This window comes from Fringilla coelebs, assembly GCF_963513975.1.
Source record: "Fringilla coelebs genome assembly, chromosome: 9".
In the NCBI taxonomy this organism is placed as follows: Eukaryota; Metazoa; Chordata; class Aves; order Passeriformes; family Fringillidae; genus Fringilla; species Fringilla coelebs.
In genome coordinates this window covers 23,656,090-23,674,604 of record NC_140067.1, presented here as the reverse complement: position 1 = coordinate 23,674,604, position 18,515 = coordinate 23,656,090, and the positions used below count along the sequence as shown (strand labels likewise).

The 18,515-nt window shown below is 41.2% G+C and overlaps 1 protein-coding gene across 7 annotated transcripts in view; it reads right to left on the bottom strand.

Moving 5' to 3' along the window:
- RC3H1 (ring finger and CCCH-type domains 1) overlaps positions 1 to 18,515 on the bottom strand; it is a 63,034-nt gene that overhangs the window by 7,907 nt on the left and 36,612 nt on the right. For 4 of the 7 annotated variants that reach the window (XM_084211327.1, XM_084211329.1, XM_084211330.1 and 1 more), the window contains exons 8-19: positions 17,039 to 17,157; positions 15,634 to 15,746; positions 12,729 to 13,010; positions 12,201 to 12,418; positions 10,114 to 10,487; positions 8,955 to 9,086; positions 8,222 to 8,392; positions 5,260 to 5,470; positions 3,803 to 3,893; positions 3,555 to 3,690; positions 1,484 to 1,627; positions 781 to 896 (exon numbers count right to left, since the gene is read on the bottom strand). In XM_084211327.1, coding sequence (XP_084067453.1) covers positions 781 to 896; positions 1,484 to 1,627; positions 3,555 to 3,690; positions 3,803 to 3,893; positions 5,260 to 5,470; positions 8,222 to 8,392; positions 8,955 to 9,086; positions 10,114 to 10,487; positions 12,201 to 12,418; positions 12,729 to 13,010; positions 15,634 to 15,746; positions 17,039 to 17,157 — 2,107 coding nt within the window. The remainder of the gene's footprint in view (positions 1 to 780; positions 897 to 1,483; positions 1,628 to 3,554; positions 3,691 to 3,802; positions 3,894 to 5,259; positions 5,471 to 8,221; positions 8,393 to 8,954; positions 9,087 to 10,113; positions 10,488 to 12,200; positions 12,419 to 12,728; positions 13,011 to 15,633; positions 15,747 to 17,038; positions 17,158 to 18,515) is intronic. The other 3 variants (XM_084211331.1, XM_084211332.1, XM_084211333.1) reach the window with 2 other exon arrangements.

The following is an 18,515-nucleotide window of genomic DNA, read 5'->3' as shown; positions in this document are numbered from 1 at the left end:
ACAACACCATATGGAAAAGTTAGTTCCTGTTCTGGAGGTGTCAATCTGATGGTGCAACACAAAACTCTAGAACTGATCATAAAAAGAAGGCACAGACTTCATCAGCAATAGTGTATTTATTCAGAAAATGCTAATTCTGAGTAAATATTAATATTCCAAATGGCTCACATGAGTTATGTAAGCATGCAAGCTTCTCCGTTCAGTGCTGGCCTGAATACACATAGGTGCTTGTGGCTGTTTGAAAATACTTGCTGTAGAGACTTCCAGCATTCCCAGTCCACATCTTATTCTGTCCATTAAATGTGAACTGAAATCAATTCCAGCATCTACACAGATAATAGTCCACTACTGACAGCTGAAAGTGAATTTAGTTTCAAAGTGTGTGCCTTCCTAGACAACATCCACATCACAAACCTTAGCAGGATGGAATACCTTTCACATTTCAGAGATTTCTTTTATTTGAAACCAAAACAGCGGATAAGGATTTCTTTTGTGGTGGCTGTGTAACTCCTGCTTCTCCCTACTAATCATCCAGTACTGACCAGATGGATTCCTCTCTGCAAGTCTTCTGTTCCATTAATTTATATAGTCTTATTCCACTCACCTACTCCACAGCAAGAGAGGTCCTTAATTCACACCTGCACTATAATTTTTAGTCTCTTTGCCTAGTAGGTGCTTCCTCATCATAGCTGATATGAGGCAAGGGTATTTATTCAACAGGAGAGTGGCCCTGAAGAAGTGTCTCCTGTTACACAAAGACAGGTTGAAGGCCCGTGTTACCTGAATGTCAGTGTAAGGTCCTCAGCTGGAACCTTGTTTTGTGGTTCTAATTGTCCATTTTCTGTCTGTTTAGTGGTGCCCAGCTTGTTTTTCATATCCAGTGAAGACTGGCTCTCCTTTAAAGAAAGGAGAGATGAAAAATTCTGTAAGAGTGTGTTGAAAGAACTGGAGATTTCATTCCTTAGGGACAATGAAGAAGGCCTGTAAATTGCAGTCACACAGTTTAACCCGCAAAAGCCATGGGACAAAAACAGACTCTTAGATATGCTCATCCTCTCAGGACACAATATTTCCCAAAAGGAAGGGATGATCCTTGTAACAACAAGCAAAGGCCACAGACTGTAACAGCACACAGACTTCTGAACACTAGCCTGTACCTGCAGACAATGTCTCCTATGTTAAAGCAGTTTATAGAGCTCATGGCACAGTGACCTTGGAGACAATTTGGTTTCCATCAAAGTCAACACCACACTTATTTCAAATGGTGACAAATTAACAACATTTAAAGAGGCTACATTAAACTTCTTCGTGAAGAAGACTCAAGAAACTCCTCAGGAGGTTTGGAAGAATAGAGGTGAAGAGAAAGATGGATGACTCCAGCTGTGGGCATCCAGTAGGGAGCCTTTCTGCCAGGGTGAAGGGGCTGCAGCCAGTACATGGCTCTGCACTGCATCTCTCTGCCTCCCAGCCCCCCAGCACTCACCATGCTCAGCTCACGGGTTCTCTTCCCAATTTCCCTTTCCACCTGGTGTAGCTCCAAGCTCAGCTGTTCACTTGAGATCATCCCAGGCCACTTGGGAGGTGGGGGTGGGGGCTGTGGTTGGCCTGCCAGGGTAGTCGCCTCTCTCTGCAACAGCAGCCTGTTACTAACAGCCTAAATGCATAAAGCCAAGCACATACACAACTGAGCACACAACACACCAAGCACAGAGAGCTCTACAGCCATAATTCCAGAGTATTGCTCATTTACAAAACCACGGCCACACTTCACAAAGTCCCAATTGAAATCACTTCCAATGCAAGTTTCAACAGGTTTCTGTAGAGATGGACATGTATTTTAATTTTTAAACAAGCAGTGTTAAACACCTCTTGCTGTCATAAATTTGCATGTGTTTTCTTCGTGTGTCACTCTCTTCTCAAAACTAAGACTAGGCCCAGGAACAAAAACATTACTCTCTTCTGAGCTCTATGTTCAACAAAAGAAAACTGCAGATAAGCAAGTCTGCTGCTTTATTTACAGCAGTAGAATTTATCTAGTTGTACAGCAGAGCCAGAATTATTATTACATCATCTTGAGAGATGTAGCTGTAAATATGCAGGTCTCTACTGGCCCACATTAGGGAACAGAGAGGGGTAAGTGACTATGGTCATTCACAAGTAGAAGTTACTAAAAGCAGTAGCCATGTCAGCCATTCTAAAACTCTGCTAACACTTGTGAATGAGTCCTGCAAGTGTGGGCTCTGCATTTAAATACATCATCTTGTACTCCACACAACCCAGCATTTGGCTGGTCTTTAAGTAGAAATGCTCAGACAATGCAAAAGCAAAATGATCTAGCTCTTCATGCTCTGGCTGAATTGATTGCTGCAACCTTGTAATAGACAAACCAGTGAAGACTCCTTGATTTCCAATATCTATGTGCAACTTTAAACATAAGAGATAAACTGAAAGCTGGTCTTAATCAAAATAACTAATTCTGCAAAATTCATATTATGTGAAAATAAAGGGTCAACATTCAACTCTGTAGAATTTAACACTGAGACAATCACAACATGAGCAGAGAAGGCCACTTACTGGTTTTGCAACTTTTCAGTACTCTTGTATTATGGCAAATGCAGACATGCAAGATTGAAAACATTTTGTCCTCTAATTCCCAAACAAGAGCACAAGAACACAAGCTATGTTTCAAATAACTAACAAATGCATATTACTGCAACTACTGCTGTGCCTTAATTGTGAGCTCTTAATCTGCAATACCCCTCCTCTGTAACATGTGTTCTCAACTGACCATAGCTTCAGCAGAAGCTGCTATCCACTACTTACAGCAATTTCTTCTGGGAAAATGTTAAGACAAATAGTTGCTGAGGTACCTAGAACAGTTTTCTGGTAAATATTTACTGACTTTTCTGAAGAGGAAAAAAGTAACTAAGGCTTTCTAAAACTATTAATTCATTATGGCTTGACATTACTCCTGTCTCACAAAATCAAAATATTTCAGCTCATTAATTCTTTTACAAATACATACTCATCTTTCCTTATGCTACATTTCTTCTAAGCAAAGAGCCATAAAACATTAAGTCTTAATTTTTCAAGCTAAATATATTACATATTTACTTTCCTGACTCTTGTGGTTTGTGCTATTTAGGAAGAAACAGGTGCAAACACAAAGCCAAACACAAAACAGATGAAGCTCATGGCTTTCTGTACATAAAACCAAACATTTCCAACAGCAGTAAAGCCAAGAACAGGCTCCTACACCCCAAGTCTGCCTCTGAGTAGAGCTGAACACGGGGGGGGTGAAACAGAGAATGACAGCAAGCAAGACTGGGCACAGACTGTAGGTTCAGATATGGTGTTGATGTGCATGTGGAGTGCAGGGAAGTTTCTGCTGCTGAGCAGAAAGGCTGGAACTTGCACCGCATCCCTGACGCCTGGCATCACAGGATTAAGTATTGTTACTGGGTATCACCACAAAGGTCAGCCCTTCAAAGGCTTTACCAGTCTCATCTCTCTGCACCCCAGCCCCCAGTGCTGCTCCAAATGCTGGTACCAACCTCCAGCCCCCTCATTTGGGTCTGCTGGCTGATCTGATGGTCAACTTGCTGCAGTTCCATGCGCAGCTGCTGCTCTCGTTCAGCTGAGGGCAACTGCTTCCCGTGACCAGCCACATCTGCCATGGACAGCCTCTCCCTTTGGGATTGGAAAAAAAGGAGATTTCAAGAAAGATCTTTACTCCACTGGCACAGAAAAAAATAGGTAAGAAAATTTAGAGAAAGGCAAAGAAAAAATAAAGCAGTCCTACCTGTCATTGAAACGTCCCTGAGAAGGTATATTTTGATGAGGAGAATATGGAGAGCCTCCCCAGCCACCATGGGTTTCATAAGGACTGTAGTCTATCAGGGAACAGAAGAAAACCACATTGCATTACTACAAAATCACCCTTTCAGTCATTCAGCCAACACAGAACTAGACAGAGAAGAAGAAGAAAAGCCAGCCCTCTAATTATGAGAAGTTGAACATTTCTTCTGATTAAATGAACACAGAAATGCTCTTTGTGACTGGTCTCACATGCCTAATACACGACTCTTCCTGTACGACTAACAGTCTGTGACAGCCTTCCAGAGACTGAGATTGTGAAGGACTTCAAATACTCAGGCAGATGAGCAAACACAGAACAAAACTTACAGACATGATGATTGCAGCTATTTTTACTACTGAAGTTCCTAAAAGACGCAGGAGTTCATTGATAATTCTGACATACCTCGGTAACTACAGTTTAAAGATTAAGTTTTCACCTGTAATAAAGTCTAAAAGATTACTGCCTGAAAGAGCTAGAAGCAAGTTTGGGGGAATATAATAATTCAATATTTTCTTAAGGTTATGCAGTGCACCTCAAGAAAGAGACAATTGTTTGGAATAAGACGTGTGATTAGAAAATAGATGTGCTGGAAATTAACTACTACTTTTTTGCTTTGCCTAACAGTACATGAGACAATGGCTGCATTAAGTTTGCAGGAGCAGCTACCATAAAGCAGGAGAGCAGCAGTACAATACTCCATCAAGTCGGTTTTGCACAGTGTATCTGGAAAAGTGCTAAGCTTCTGGATTCTGCTGCTACAGATTTAAAATAAGCTTCCTATCAGAGGGACTGGCAGAACAAAGTAACTTCTTCCAAACAGCAACAACATATCACTAACAAAGACACTGTGTATGCACAAACACCTCATGGAATCATTGCATATCCCAAGTCAGAAGGGACCCATAAGGACAACAGAGTCCAACTCACACCCAACAATCCCACCCTGTACCCAAGGGTACTGTCCATATATTTCTGGATCTCTGGCAGCTCTGGGGCTGTGACCATGCCCTGTTCAGTGCCCCCCTCTGAAGGAAGAATATTCTCCCGATATCCAACCTAACCCTCCCCTGATACAGCTCCACTCTTATCACTGGTCACTAGAGAGAAATCAGGACCTGTCCTTCTGCATCCCCTCGGGAGGAAGCTATAGACTGCTATGCGGTCTGCCCTCAGTCTCCTCTTGTCCAGACCAAGCGACCTCAGAAAGCTGTGGCAACCTTGTTCTGAATTCAATCTTCTCAGTATAACCCTACCTGCAATTACTTTCAGTGGCATAAACACACCACAGCTGTATTTCTAAGACAAGATACAAGCTTACGGGGCTTGTCTTCCACCTGTACAACACTATAGCAGTAAAGAAAATAGCAACAACCAGCAAAATCCAAGAGCACAGATTATACCGGAAATGATGGATTTGGTGGCAGCTCCCTGAACTGCCATGGCCTGCATGGGCCCAGAGTTCTGGTACATGGCTTTGGAAGTACGGGAGATGGCCCCAAATCTTGACACAGTTGGTCGGTCTCCAAAGGGAATGAGGTCGTCGTCCCCCGTCTCGGCCGCTCGCCGCTGCAGGTCCAGTCGCTGCTCACGCATGGCTTTACTGTCCACGTTCTGCACGAGACATGGAAAAGGCACTCCAAAACTCATTCCAAAAGCAACAGGACACATTCCTCTCACAACAATATGGTAAGTGCAGTTAGTTTCTCTTGTATTCCCTATTCCCTTCACTTTTCAATTAGTTTTTGTCGTCAGAGGGGACATCTCCTTAATGGTCCACCTTAAGATGACCATTACTACACCACAGTGAAAAAGCTGCAAAACTAATTGTGATCAAATCCAGAAGAAGAGAGCAGCAGCAAAAGGAAACTGTGACAGAGAAAGTCTAATGGGAAGAGAAGGTGGAAAAAACCTCCCCCTCACATAAACTCAAAGAAGAGACCAGTGGGCAACTCTGAGGAATACACATGCCTTCTAGAATCAAAAAAGAAATTTCTCTGGAGCCCAGTGCTAATAATTGTATTACCTAACAGCCTGCAAATGACTCAAAATGAGAATTTTTCAGTACTGCACTTAGTTGGACATGTCTGGTATATCTTTTCAGGCATTTTTCATAAAACAGCAGTACTGTTTGGAACATCCTGGTTTCTAACTGAGTTGCAGACTCACACACCTTAATGGGTCAGCGTATGAAGAGAGAAAGTGTTCACTCTGTCCTCCAAGAGCTGAGTTAAATAGGAAAGCTATCTGTTGACTACCAGAAAATGTAACATGGTAAGAATTGCTAAAATCAAGTTAAGACTTTGCTAAAGAACTAAAAATTGTGCACAGTAGAACAAAAAGAGCAAAGTAACTGGGACCACTACACCAAGAAAATTGTCTAAAGGCTACACCCTTTGGTATAGCCCAATAATAAAATAAAACTCTGCAAGCTTTCAGTGGAGATAATGATTGCTAGAAACAGTTAACATATCTGAGGCAGGAATAAAGGGGTAAAAATGGCAGTAACAACTAAGTTGGAAGCTAAACTCAAGAAATGTAATACTTGGAAACTGAAACATTAGGGAAAATTTACTTTGGAATTCTGGAAAAAAAAATTACATTTTAATCTCGAGGCCATAGGATGCTAGTACCAATTTTAACATCCTTCTATTTACTCAGTAAAGCTGCATGTCATCTGCAGAATATTCAGCATTATGCACTCAGATAATACTACTCCCATCCTTCAAAAAGAATCTTATTAATGATTAAAATAAAAAAACACTGAAGAATTAATTCAGTAAAGGTCTCTGGATAATTTTTTCCTGTGAGGAGACAAAAACTGAAAAGCAGCAGAGATCCCATTTTGCTTATCTGAAAATTAGCTCTGGGACAGAAGCCTTGAAAAACGAGGTTACTTCTCTAGAACCTTATTACTCCTGGCAATTGAGCTGCAGGTTTTTTACACAGTTTTCTAGCAGCAGGGATAAAAGCCAAGAGCTGTTTATCACTCCTGGATGCTGCCACTTTGACAACAATAAGCTGATTCCAAGTAATCTCAGTACTTCCCCAGGTCAAACGTGGCAGTGCGGTAACTCCAGACAACCACACTGTGTAGGACTGAGAGCAAGAGGACAGATAAAAAAGCCAAAGCTGCAGATGAAATGCAATTTTTTGCTCTGCTTTTTTCAGTAGAAAGCTTCCTTTTTGGGTGTACTTCCAACAGCAGCTTCAAGGTTTTATAAGGAAAGCAATTGAGCAAACAGAAAAAAAGACAAATTTAATTCCAATGGGGCAGAGGGGGAAAGGGGAGCCTTTCTGAGGAGAAGCTGAACCAAAAAAATCCTGATTTAATAAGTGGTTGCAACAGGTGAGCATCTGTCCACAGAAGAATGAATTCTGATTAGAAATGTTCCCCCCAATCTCTTGTTGGCCAAAGAAAGGTCTCCATGACCCCAATAATACAAAAATAAGTCAACAGATCACTTTTGCAGATGAGGGGTGAAGGAGAATAGATGAATCTCTGTAAAACAGCTCCTCAGGCTAAACAGTCTTTTCTCTTGAAGAGCTTGAATGACTTGCTACATACATGGGCTACCAGCCTGGTCCTCATGTTGAGTTATGTGTGATTGTCAGGAAGAAACTGAATAGTGGTGGTATGTAAGACTCTTTATATTCTTCTCCATTCATGACTCCCAATAGCAACACTCAAGCAGCCCTTGCATTTTGTAACACTGACCTAGCAAAAAAGGAGCAGCACAAAACAAGATCACAGCCCACCTCCCAGAGTTCAGTGAAGGGCTGAATAAGCGCAGCAGAGACGTAGAAATTGCCTTCAAGAAGGAACAGCCTAGTGCAAAGTTTTTACTGCTTTTCTCAAAAACTTCATGCAAGTTTTGGGTACTCTTGCGGCCAAAAATCTCAGTCCTTCAAGTAAAAACTAGTAACACCCTTAACAGCAGTAACAGCCACCTTAGAAGGAATTAATTGTCTAAAGTTAAGTTACAGCACCTTTCTCTGACAGAAAGAAATACAGGCAGCAACAGATGGACATGCTTAATTAACAAGCTGCCGGGACAGAATAATTTCTGCATTTCAAGTAAGTGCAAAGAATAATCCTTGCACAATATTCTTGCTATCTATGGCTTCGTAGCAGAGAAGTTATCCTGCAACTATATGCAGAATTTTGTACCAGCTACACAAGGATAGGACTGTTCATAACCTTGAAAACAAAATGCTTCACACACCTGCAAATGCTTTCTGTGACTGCAATGCACTTCTGACCTTAAATAAAAGCACTGCCACCATCGTGGAAAGTAAATCAAAGTCCATCCCAACCCACAGAAATATTCACTCTTCTTCTGTTTTCCCCTTATCCCTGCTTACCGCCATCTCCACACTCCTTGCTGCCACAACATCTTTGGGTTTTGCATCTTTGGTTCCAATGTAGGAGCCGATGGTGTCACAGGACCACGGAGAGTACTGGCTGTAGTCATTTCCTTTGTATTTCCCAGCTACCTTCAGGTCTTCATCCAAGTACTGTACAAAAACAAAAATCTGGTTCTGTAAGTGAAGGGAAGAAGCAGTTTTACAGCCATCCCTGTTCACTTCAACAGTAGTGAACTTGAGAAACATCACCAGGATTATTTTTTATCAGAAACATCACCCTCTGGAATTGGGCCAGAGAACACATGAAGTGCGTGAAATTCTGAGCCCCTGGCTACGCTCCCAGTGCTGACTGTTCACTTGGCCAGTTCGAAGGTGATATTTTGACACTGGTTAAAAAAAACAAATCTCTATCAAGCTGTTACTTCATTCTAAATATGTCAGAAGTCTAGTAACTGTGAAGAGCGATTACTTCAATTAGTAATGGCTCTAAATTAATTTTCTTGGCTGCACCAAAAGCAGAGAGCTCAGGATCAGCGGTAGATCAACAGCCAGCTGAAATAATGGAGACTGTATTACAAGGGCTTCCCAGCTAGGCACGAAATCTACTTTCCCCAACACTTGCCAGTGCTGTATTGTTCTGATCTTCTTGTTGTCTACACCAACCAGCATGTAAACACCCAACTATTTTCTAAACATGCCAGTATCTCATGTTTTGTCAAAATACGCTTACCTCCTCTGAGTGAAAAGGATGAGGCAAGGTTGGTGATGGTGCAAAAGGAGGTGGAGAAATCACCTTCCTTTCTTCCAGCTGGGCCATGATCTCTTTCCTTCGTCTGTGAAGTTCATCCAGGCTGGGATGAGGCTGAAATGAAGACAGGAAAATGTTTCAAAGCTCCTGAAGCTTTAAAGTACAAAATGAATCATTTTCTAAGTGTTCTTTAACTGAACAAAATAAGGCAGCTATGTACTGCAAGGAGAGGGAAATGCAGAGGATAGACAGAATCATTAAAGCAACAAGTAATGATCACTTTGTTAAAGTCTACCTGTTAACTTTCATACAGGACATACACATTCCTACACTGGCCAGTGTTAGTTCAAGACACCCCACAAACAGGCAACGTGTTACAACTTGGCAAAGTCCCCACTGGCACATGTTCAGCATGGCAAGTTCCCATTACAGTCATGTAGGGTAAATTGATAGAACTCTACAGGTCACTAGTCACATTTATTATTCACTTTGCAATAGAACTAAACACACACATGGCACACTCAAACTGATAAATCTGTAAGTTATGTACTCATTTCCTGTACTCAGCAATAGGATTCAGAGCCTTTAATCTGAATGACTTAAGTCCAACTATTCTACAGAACTCTATTCCAGCTGGTGACTTATCAAAACCAATTTGTAAACTTACAACAAGAAGACCGCCCAGTTAGCTATCTAACTAGAAAAAATTCAGAAGAGCAGAATTTTTCATTCTTTTATCAAGGCAGGTTTATTTAATGTTTATTATTGAGGTACAGAGTTGGTCAGTCACAGATGGGCAGTACAAGAATGCTCACGTGATCATTTCCACCCACTGTATTTACTCTGCACTTGAGTAGCCCTCTCCAGCCTTATCTTTGCTGGAGAAGTCACTTACAAGATTTCCAAAGTGAATTACAATGCTTTTCTACTTTGAGCACTGAAGCAGCCGACATTTACATATTAACATCATTTCAACTGCAGAGCTGACCAGTAACTAAACTACCTTCCAGTTTTTCATCTGCTTCCTAAATTTCAGACTTTCACAAAGGCCACCCCCCTTAGTACAAAAACATTCAATTCTCCAGGCAGTTGATAGTTTCTCTCCCAAAACAACCACAAAAACACAGTGCAGAACCCATACCCTGTGGCACGAAGGTCTGATCTGACCAAGATGCGGAGCCACTGGGCAGTAAGCCTCCGTTTGCTGGTATCTGTCTCTGGCCTCAGGCACGTAGAGGGGCACGGCCGCCTGCGGGATGTCGATGGGCACCGGGCTGCCCCGCACCACGTCCTCGCGCTGGTAGGGCTGCACGGGGGGGTACACGCGGCGGCCGTCATAGTGCGGGTACATGGGCTGCGCCAGGGCCGGGTACCCCTGCGGCTGCGCGTACTGCGGGCTCACCACGCGCTCCGGCAGGTACGGCCCGTAGTGCTCCAGGTACGGCGTGCCCGCCTCGGGCGCTGACGGAGGAGGTCGGACAAAGCGAGACATGGACTGAGTTGGATAGTACACTCCTGAAGGGGAAAACACAAGATACAGAAAGTGATTACCACAACTGTCCACAAAAATTGACCGCAGAAAACCCTGAAGAAGCAAAAGTTGATCCAAAGTTCAAGTGACATAGTGTAATTACCTAAGACACCAGCACGGTGTCAATGTTACAGTAGCTGATGTTACAGAGCTGGTGAGACTGAGCCCACCACAGGTGCCATGCCAGCACACTGAATAGAAATACATCACCAGAATGTCTCTGCAGATTGCTACAAATGCTTTCAGCTAGGTAAGACCTAAAAAGTAAACTGAAGATTGGTCTGTACATCTTCATCCATGCAACTAAATTCAACTTATCTCACGGAATCACAGAATGACTACGTTGAAAAAGACCTTCAAGATCATCAAGTCCAATCCATGCCCTAAACACCTTAACTAAACCATGGCACCAAGTGCCATATCCGGTCTTTTTTTGAACACATCCAGGGATGGTGACTCCACCACCTCCCCAGGCAGGCCATTCCAATATTTTATCACTCTTTCTGTGAAAAACTTTTCCCTAATATCCAACCTACATTTCCCTTGATGCAGCTTGAGACTGTCCTCTGGTTCTGCCAGCCAGTTGCTGCCTGGAGAAAGAGACCAACCCCACCTGACTACAGACATCTTTCAGGATGTTGTAGAGAGTGATAGGGTCACCCCTGAGTCTCCTTTTCTCCAGGCTAAGCAGCCCCAGGTCCCTTAGTCATTCCTCACAGGGCTTATGTTCCCAGCCCCTCACCAGCCTTGTCACTCTTCTCTGGATGCGCTCAAGCATACCAGAGCCATTGGCTGGGTAAAAGAACTTGGATTATTAGGAAGTCATCTAGAGATCTGTTCTACATCCTGAACAGGAGAAAGACATTTCAGAACTGCAAATCATGAAAGACTTGTAATATCACATTGCCTGGTTACCTGAAGATTTTATTATTCTATCTGGGATCTCTGGATAATTTTAAAACAAATAGAACATGTGCACTATGTCAAATTTTGTGGACAACTCAGACATTCACTGGCACATAATGAACAAATGTAAGTAGTTTGTTTTTCTTCAAAATGCTCTGCAACTTTCTCAGAAATGGCTTCTCCCATGTCACCTTTCCTTTCTAGAATTTCTGCTTTTAACTTCCTTTGGTCTTTCCCTGCTTATTTTTTCTTTCACATTAACTTCACTTTATCTCACTTCTCTCTGCAACCTCACATTGCCTAAGAATCATTCTCTGTTTTCATATAGATAGCCATATCTTCTCTTTTTAATCCCCTTCAATATTATCTTTCTCCACGTGCTCTCTTTATAGTGAAGTTTTTCCTCTTAGTTCTTTTTTTATGACATTTTCTTCTTCTGTGAACACCCTTCTCTAATTTCATTTATCTCTACTCATCACATGTACTCTATTTCCATTTTCTCTGAATCAAACTAAATTAAGGTTTACCATACTGCATCCAGACCACTTAGGAAGAACTGAAGACAAAAGAACTTGCAACACTTGGGACAGATACAGGTATTGTTTTCACTTGCACTGAGGTCCTCAGTCATGGAATAAAATCCCACCAATTTCCATTTTATTATGACATCACCATATTATTGTCTTTTGTCCATGTCATTTGTAAGAAAACTTCAATTAAAGGGCTTAAAAACCAGAGTGGGAAGAAAGACTAAAATCAGCACGAGGATGAAAGAGCTTGGTCAATCTTACCTTGTTGGTAGGGCGCTGGATCAAACGATGGGGCAGCCCCTCTGGGGTCTTGATAAAACATATCTGCTTGTTGTGCACTGTACAACTGAGACCCTCGTGGTACCATTTGCAACTGCTTGGTGACAGACACCGAGGGCAGATCTGCTGGCACCCGAGCAGGCACAGGATGAGGGTTCACTGGCAAGGCCGAAATAGAGCTCTTGGGGACAGATTCCAGCCTAAAGAAGTGGAAAGATGGCACTGCTCATTATGGCCTGGTATAGTACTCTACCACACTGTTATTTGTCTACACTCCACCTTCTGAAGGCTTCTATCAACTTCTCTAAATAAATATAGGTAAACAGGGAATTAACACAGTTTAGAGCTTTAGCTTTCTATTCTACTATATAATCACTAAAAAACCTCCCAAACAAACACAAGAACAATCACAACCCCAGTTCTGTTTCTTTTTTAAAGAACTGGTTTACTTGGTTTCTACCCCCCATTTACACACACAACAAATTGAAGAACAGGTAGGAAGAGGCGTACAAGTCAGGAGGGGATCCAGGGGCACTGCTGCTCAGATGGTCCATCTTCCCCGGCTTCAGGGCACTTTCATAACCGGAGTCAGTCCCTCGAGAAATCAGTTGTGTCACTGTGCTGCCTGTTGACACAATTCCATTTGGCAGAGCAGAAGTTTTCCTATTGGGCAAGTCCACTCCCCCTTCCTCTGAGAGGATAGCTCCTGAAGGCAGGCCCACCTCATTCAGCTGGCCCAGGGAGGCACTAAGGGGTCTTCTGGGAACAAGACGCTTGTTCATTTTACGGAATCTTCAGAAAGACAAAACACATATCAAAAATTGAAACCAAAAAAAGGTAAAAGGAGCTGTACTTTCAAGATTTTTCAAACATGGATTCTACTGAAAGCTTCCTTTTATTCAAGTTCTTCAAGAAGCTTATGAAAATACCTCTTAGAATACAACTTTCCTGATAGTTGATCTATTATCAGGAGTGTCAATCAGAACAAGGATGGGTTTTTAATGACAAGTACATCAAGAATTCACAGGTAAATTTCACACAGCAAATTTACAAATCCCACTTTCTTTACACATATGCATCTCAAAAGAAGAAAACCAATACCAAGCATCACAAAATACTATTATCACATAAAATACAGTAATACAAGCTTCAGAATACGAATCACAGACTGTTCAAGCCTGTTTTATTCAGAAAAGAAACTGATAGCAGAAAATTTAGGTGAAAAAATATGAAGTTATATCCTTTTGCTCTGTTTGTCCAATAATAAGCCAAGTGTTTGCTACCATGTGATAAATTTTAAAGCACATTTTAAGCTTAATGTTACTATATCAATATGCAGCTTACACCATTTCTGTTGTTTGATAAAGTGATTGCAGAGATAAAAACTCTCTGAACATGCAGCAATTCCAAAAATCTAACTGCTTCTGACTAAAGCCAGAACAAATACAAGCATTTTAACCAAACTTCCATAGAAACCAGCAGGCCAACAGTACTGGAGAACAAATTCCAGAGTTGAAGGTCCTCCACTAAATACCCTGCCATTAACTCAGATCCCAGAATGCAAGTGTGAGAGCACATGTGCAGACTGAGAGTTCTCACTGAACAAGAAGCAAACAGTATTTCTTCAGCAGGGTTGAAGCCAACACTTTTATATCATAAATAACAGTCAGAGTGAGATGGGAACTCAGACTAGGAAAGTATACAAATTACTGCAGGAAAAGGTGGCAACTGATTGATTACTCAGTCTTTAGATAATCTCTGTAGTTGCCCATGTGCATTAACAGCAACACAAGAGAGCTAAAAAGGGGTTTTATTGTTGGGGCTGTTTTGTTTTTTAGATGTTGTTGCAGTCTCCACATGTGCAGGACACAAATTAATTTTTAAAAAGTTCAGTTCTTGCCTATGCACACAGGGTCTTTGTCTCTTGTCAAGAGGGGAATGAGCTGCTGCTTAAGCAAGTTTAGATGATAACATGCTATCTAAACATTACCACACATTTCCCCATAACCTTCCTCCAAAGTTAAAGCTATATAGAGAGATAGAGGAGTCACTCGGCAACAGCAATGAATATTAGTCACACTAAGCATTTTTAAAAGGAGGAGTGCTAACACAATAGCTACTTAAAGGAATTAAGCAAAGATAAAAGGTACAAGGAACAATCAGAACTCCCAAGTTCCCCAACCACCCACAGAACCTGAATAAACCTTCTCTTCAGCCCAGGACAACAGTAGTACCAAGGCATGCAAGTCAGTCTGGCTACACCAGGCCTCTCCCCCGTGCAAAGCTGACAAACAGTCCTTGATACATACAGCTGGCCCAGCAGTGTAACACTGACCCACCACCCAACACAGGTTAACAAAATCAACCCAAAGCTGCACTACCAATCTCCATTTCATTAGCCTGATGACAGAAGGCAAAAAACTTTTCAACTGTTTCTGCAGCACATAAGTACTGAAGTCCTATTCCTTGTTCATATGAATAACTGTCTTGGTCACTCTAACATCACATGCTCTGCTCTTCTTTCTCTGTGTTTTGCCAATGCACTGCATGCTGGCTATACAGGCCATGAACTGACATTCATGCTTTGAGTTTCAGATTAAGAAATGAAAAATAAACACTGCATGCCAATTCCAAGCCTTTGCAGTATTCTTCTCTTTAAAAAGCACCTTTTCCTTGAATTATTGTAGCCTAAAAAGCAAGTAACAAGCTAATATACTACATAAAATACACTGCATTTATTTCATTGAGCTCCTAAATAATCCATTTTACATTAAAAAAAAAAAATTAAAGCAACCTGCAAAACAACAGCACCTTTTTCTTGCATAACTGGTAGCCCTGCTAAATCTGTAATGGATCTAGACTGCAGATTTGATATGAGCATCATTTTTTAACTCTACAACAACAGATGTAACCAATTGAAAGTACCTGCATGAAACTCTCTGACAGATTGCACAAAGAATTGTTGCAGGAAAAAATCTTGACTTGCTTGTTTTTAGCTCTTTGGAGAGCTAGCAACACATTCCTTACATTTGGAAAACTGCCAGCAACTTACCTGAATGAAAAGCGAAGAGAAGTACCCCCAAACAAAAGCCATTGTGAATGCCATCACACAGCACGTTTAGTCACACTTAAGAAGTAGGAAAAACCCCCACCTCCAAAAACTTTGGATAACACTTGTGTAACATCAAACTTTCAGAGCTGCATTGCTGATGAACAAAGCAATATCCTGCTGTATGGAAGAAAAAGTAGCTCCAAAACCTAAGAGATGACTGTTACAAGTTTATCACATTACCTCTTACTAGTTTAACAGCCAGGTTATACCTCCTTTTCCCCTCATTCCTAAATATGAGACATTACTCTTACAGACAAGATGAAACAAGGACTGGACTGTTTCTGCTAGTAGAGGCACACTTACTTTTCCAGCTCCTCCTGTGAGTGTGCAAAGGTGCAGCTGGCTCCCCGGGGACATCCTCCTCTCTGCTTCATGTCTCGGCACATGTATGTCTTGTACTTGCTGTGCTGAGGGGGCTGACAAGGTTAAAGAAACCAGGTGAGATACCTGAACATGAAAGTGCACTTAACCAAGCTGAATGTATCCTCTTATCAAAGGCCTGGAGTTTGACCGTTGATAATTCCTCTAATTCAAGTGTTTCTGGAATACCTGACATGAAATAAATGACTGAAGTACTTGTGTTTGCTTCTTCAACAGAGCCAACAGATTCAAGAGTACGTGTTTTGACAACTAAGTCACTCTCAGTTTTCTACAGCATTTTTATTCAAATTCCTTACTAGAGAGCTTGACTGGAACACAGCTGTACATTTTAGGATACAGTTAAGTGGACAAACTGATACAGGATGAAAAAATTACCAATAATCAGATATACCCTATTGATAGTTCCTCCCAAGGGAAACATCTCTAAGTCAACATGCTTTCTGAGAAGCCAAAAGGTGAATATCTGTCAGAAATCACCTGCAAACTGTTGGGGTTTTTTTGTTTGTTTTGGTTTGGCAGGGTTTGTTTGTTTTGTTTGGTTTTTGTTTGGTTTGTTTTGGGTTGGTTTTTTTTTTTGCCTTTTACTGCAGTAGGAAGATTCAGGCAGAGCGAACATAAGTCACACAGACTTTTACTGGCCACTGTTGCCAGGTAGTGCAACTTTACCCAGACTCAGCAGACATCCCTTTCCTACTCATGAGGCTCTGGGCTCCCTTCCAAGCAGCACAGCATGTACCGCAGGCACTCCACAACACAAACTCTGGATGTTTTCCCCTCCCAGATTCCCACTAATGGATTTCTACTGTTTTTCGTTTTGCTGGTGACAGTGCTCATTATCCATCCCAAGTAATGCAAGAAGATGAAACAGCAGAAATAATTAACTTTAGGTTTTTTTTTTTTTGGCAGAGATAATCTTTTTACTAGTTGAGCTTCCCAAACCAGCTCTTCAAGAGGATGAATGCCAAAGTGACAAAGGAGTAGGACTGGGACAGGCAGCTCTGTACTTCAGCAGCACCCAGTGTCCCTTCCCCACCCTCTACTCAGGAAGGTTGTTAATCATTTCCCTAAGCCTGCAGCTGGATCATACTGTTCTCCTTCCATCCTAGTGAGCTGTGAAAATCAGTTCAACAGGTTTTGGAGGTAAATATATGTTGTTTCATGTTTTTTTCCTTTCTTGTTTCTTTTTTGATAAATATGAATCACAGTGATGTTTTCAATTAGCTCCTTGTCAAACCAAATCTTTCCAGATGACATCAGTATACCTCCACTATAAGATACAGCCAAAAAAACTTAGGAGTACATATTTCCCAAATTATGTAGCTTTTACCTGTTGTTGATCTGTTCCTTTTTTGCTGTGATTCTGGATATAATCAACTAAACCATGAACCACAGTCCTCACAGCAACTAGTCCATTTTCCAGTTGTTCCCATGTTGGAGGTGGAGCATCTGTTGCAAACACCAAATATAAAAAGAAAAATCAGAAACATTTTCCAAAACCAGGTACAAAACCCCACAACAGTATCACAAAACTTGACTAGCCAAGTTCATAAAAAACATTTCATCAGTAGATAATAAGCATTCAGCACCTTAATTCTGGGACATCTAGCTCTTACAGAATAGAGGTATCTATCAACTTAAGACTGAACTGCACAAAATACCGAATGAGCCAGTAAGACCATTATTAGAATGTAAAATTATTTCCTTTTACAAGAACTTTCTCATCTCACAAGAACTCCAGAGTAAAGGCACTGTACAAACTCTTCTCATTAAGAAAAACATCAGGTTCAAAATCCCTCTTTGCATTCAAACCTCTGGAGGTAAAATTATTCCATACGAATACAGTCATCACTAGCCTGATTACACAGGCACAGATGTAGCACAGCAACAGAAATTAATGCCTCTCATGGAAAAACATCACAAGACAAATCTATGAATCAGACCACCATCTAAAACACTGTGAATAAATTGTACAGTCTCAATTCTATAGCAGCACTTTTTCTTTCTAGCCAATTTAGTTTTCTAAGTTTTTGAATCTGTTCCAGCAGCTGACACTCCCACTGTGTGCCTGCACACTCATCTGCAAAGGACAGTACCTCAAAGAGCCTTTCAAGATCTTTAGCAGAATTAATGACATTATATTCCACTCATAGGGACTAAATTCTTCTACAAGTACTTCCACATGCTTCCCTACTGCTCTTTAGGCAACTCAACAGTACAGAAAAAAACACAAAGGCCAGACTTGGCTACCAAAATCAAGGGAGGCTATTAGTGATACCACCTTCCATATCAGTTTTTTGCAAACAAATTTGCAGTACACAGGTTTGTCCCCAGCTTGTTTCAGTGTGAAAGATTTGGGAAGAAAGTACTGCATCTCCTTTAGCTGTGAAGAACAACTGGTCCTCATTGGAAAGGAAATTTAACTTCTGTTTGTTTAAACAAATACAAAGTATGATTTTTCATCCCCTGAAGTTGTAGTTTATATCTTACTATTTTGATAAATAATATTGATTTTACATATTTTAGCAGGTGTAAAATAACACTTCAGCCACAGGACTTTGTTCTGTCCCTTCCCATTTCCCTCAGATAGTCCTTACAGCACTGCTGACATTTTCCACAATTTCTATCTTTCTTTCCTCTGTCAACAGCTTAAGTTTTATTTCCCAGTTAAATTCTTTCCAACTATCTTCTACTTGCAAGACTCTTTCCTAGTTTTGAAGAATTACCTATGAACAAGAAAAATACTGAATTCTGTAGGGTAACAAACCATTCTTGTCTAGACTGACTTTTGCCTAGCTTCTCTCTAT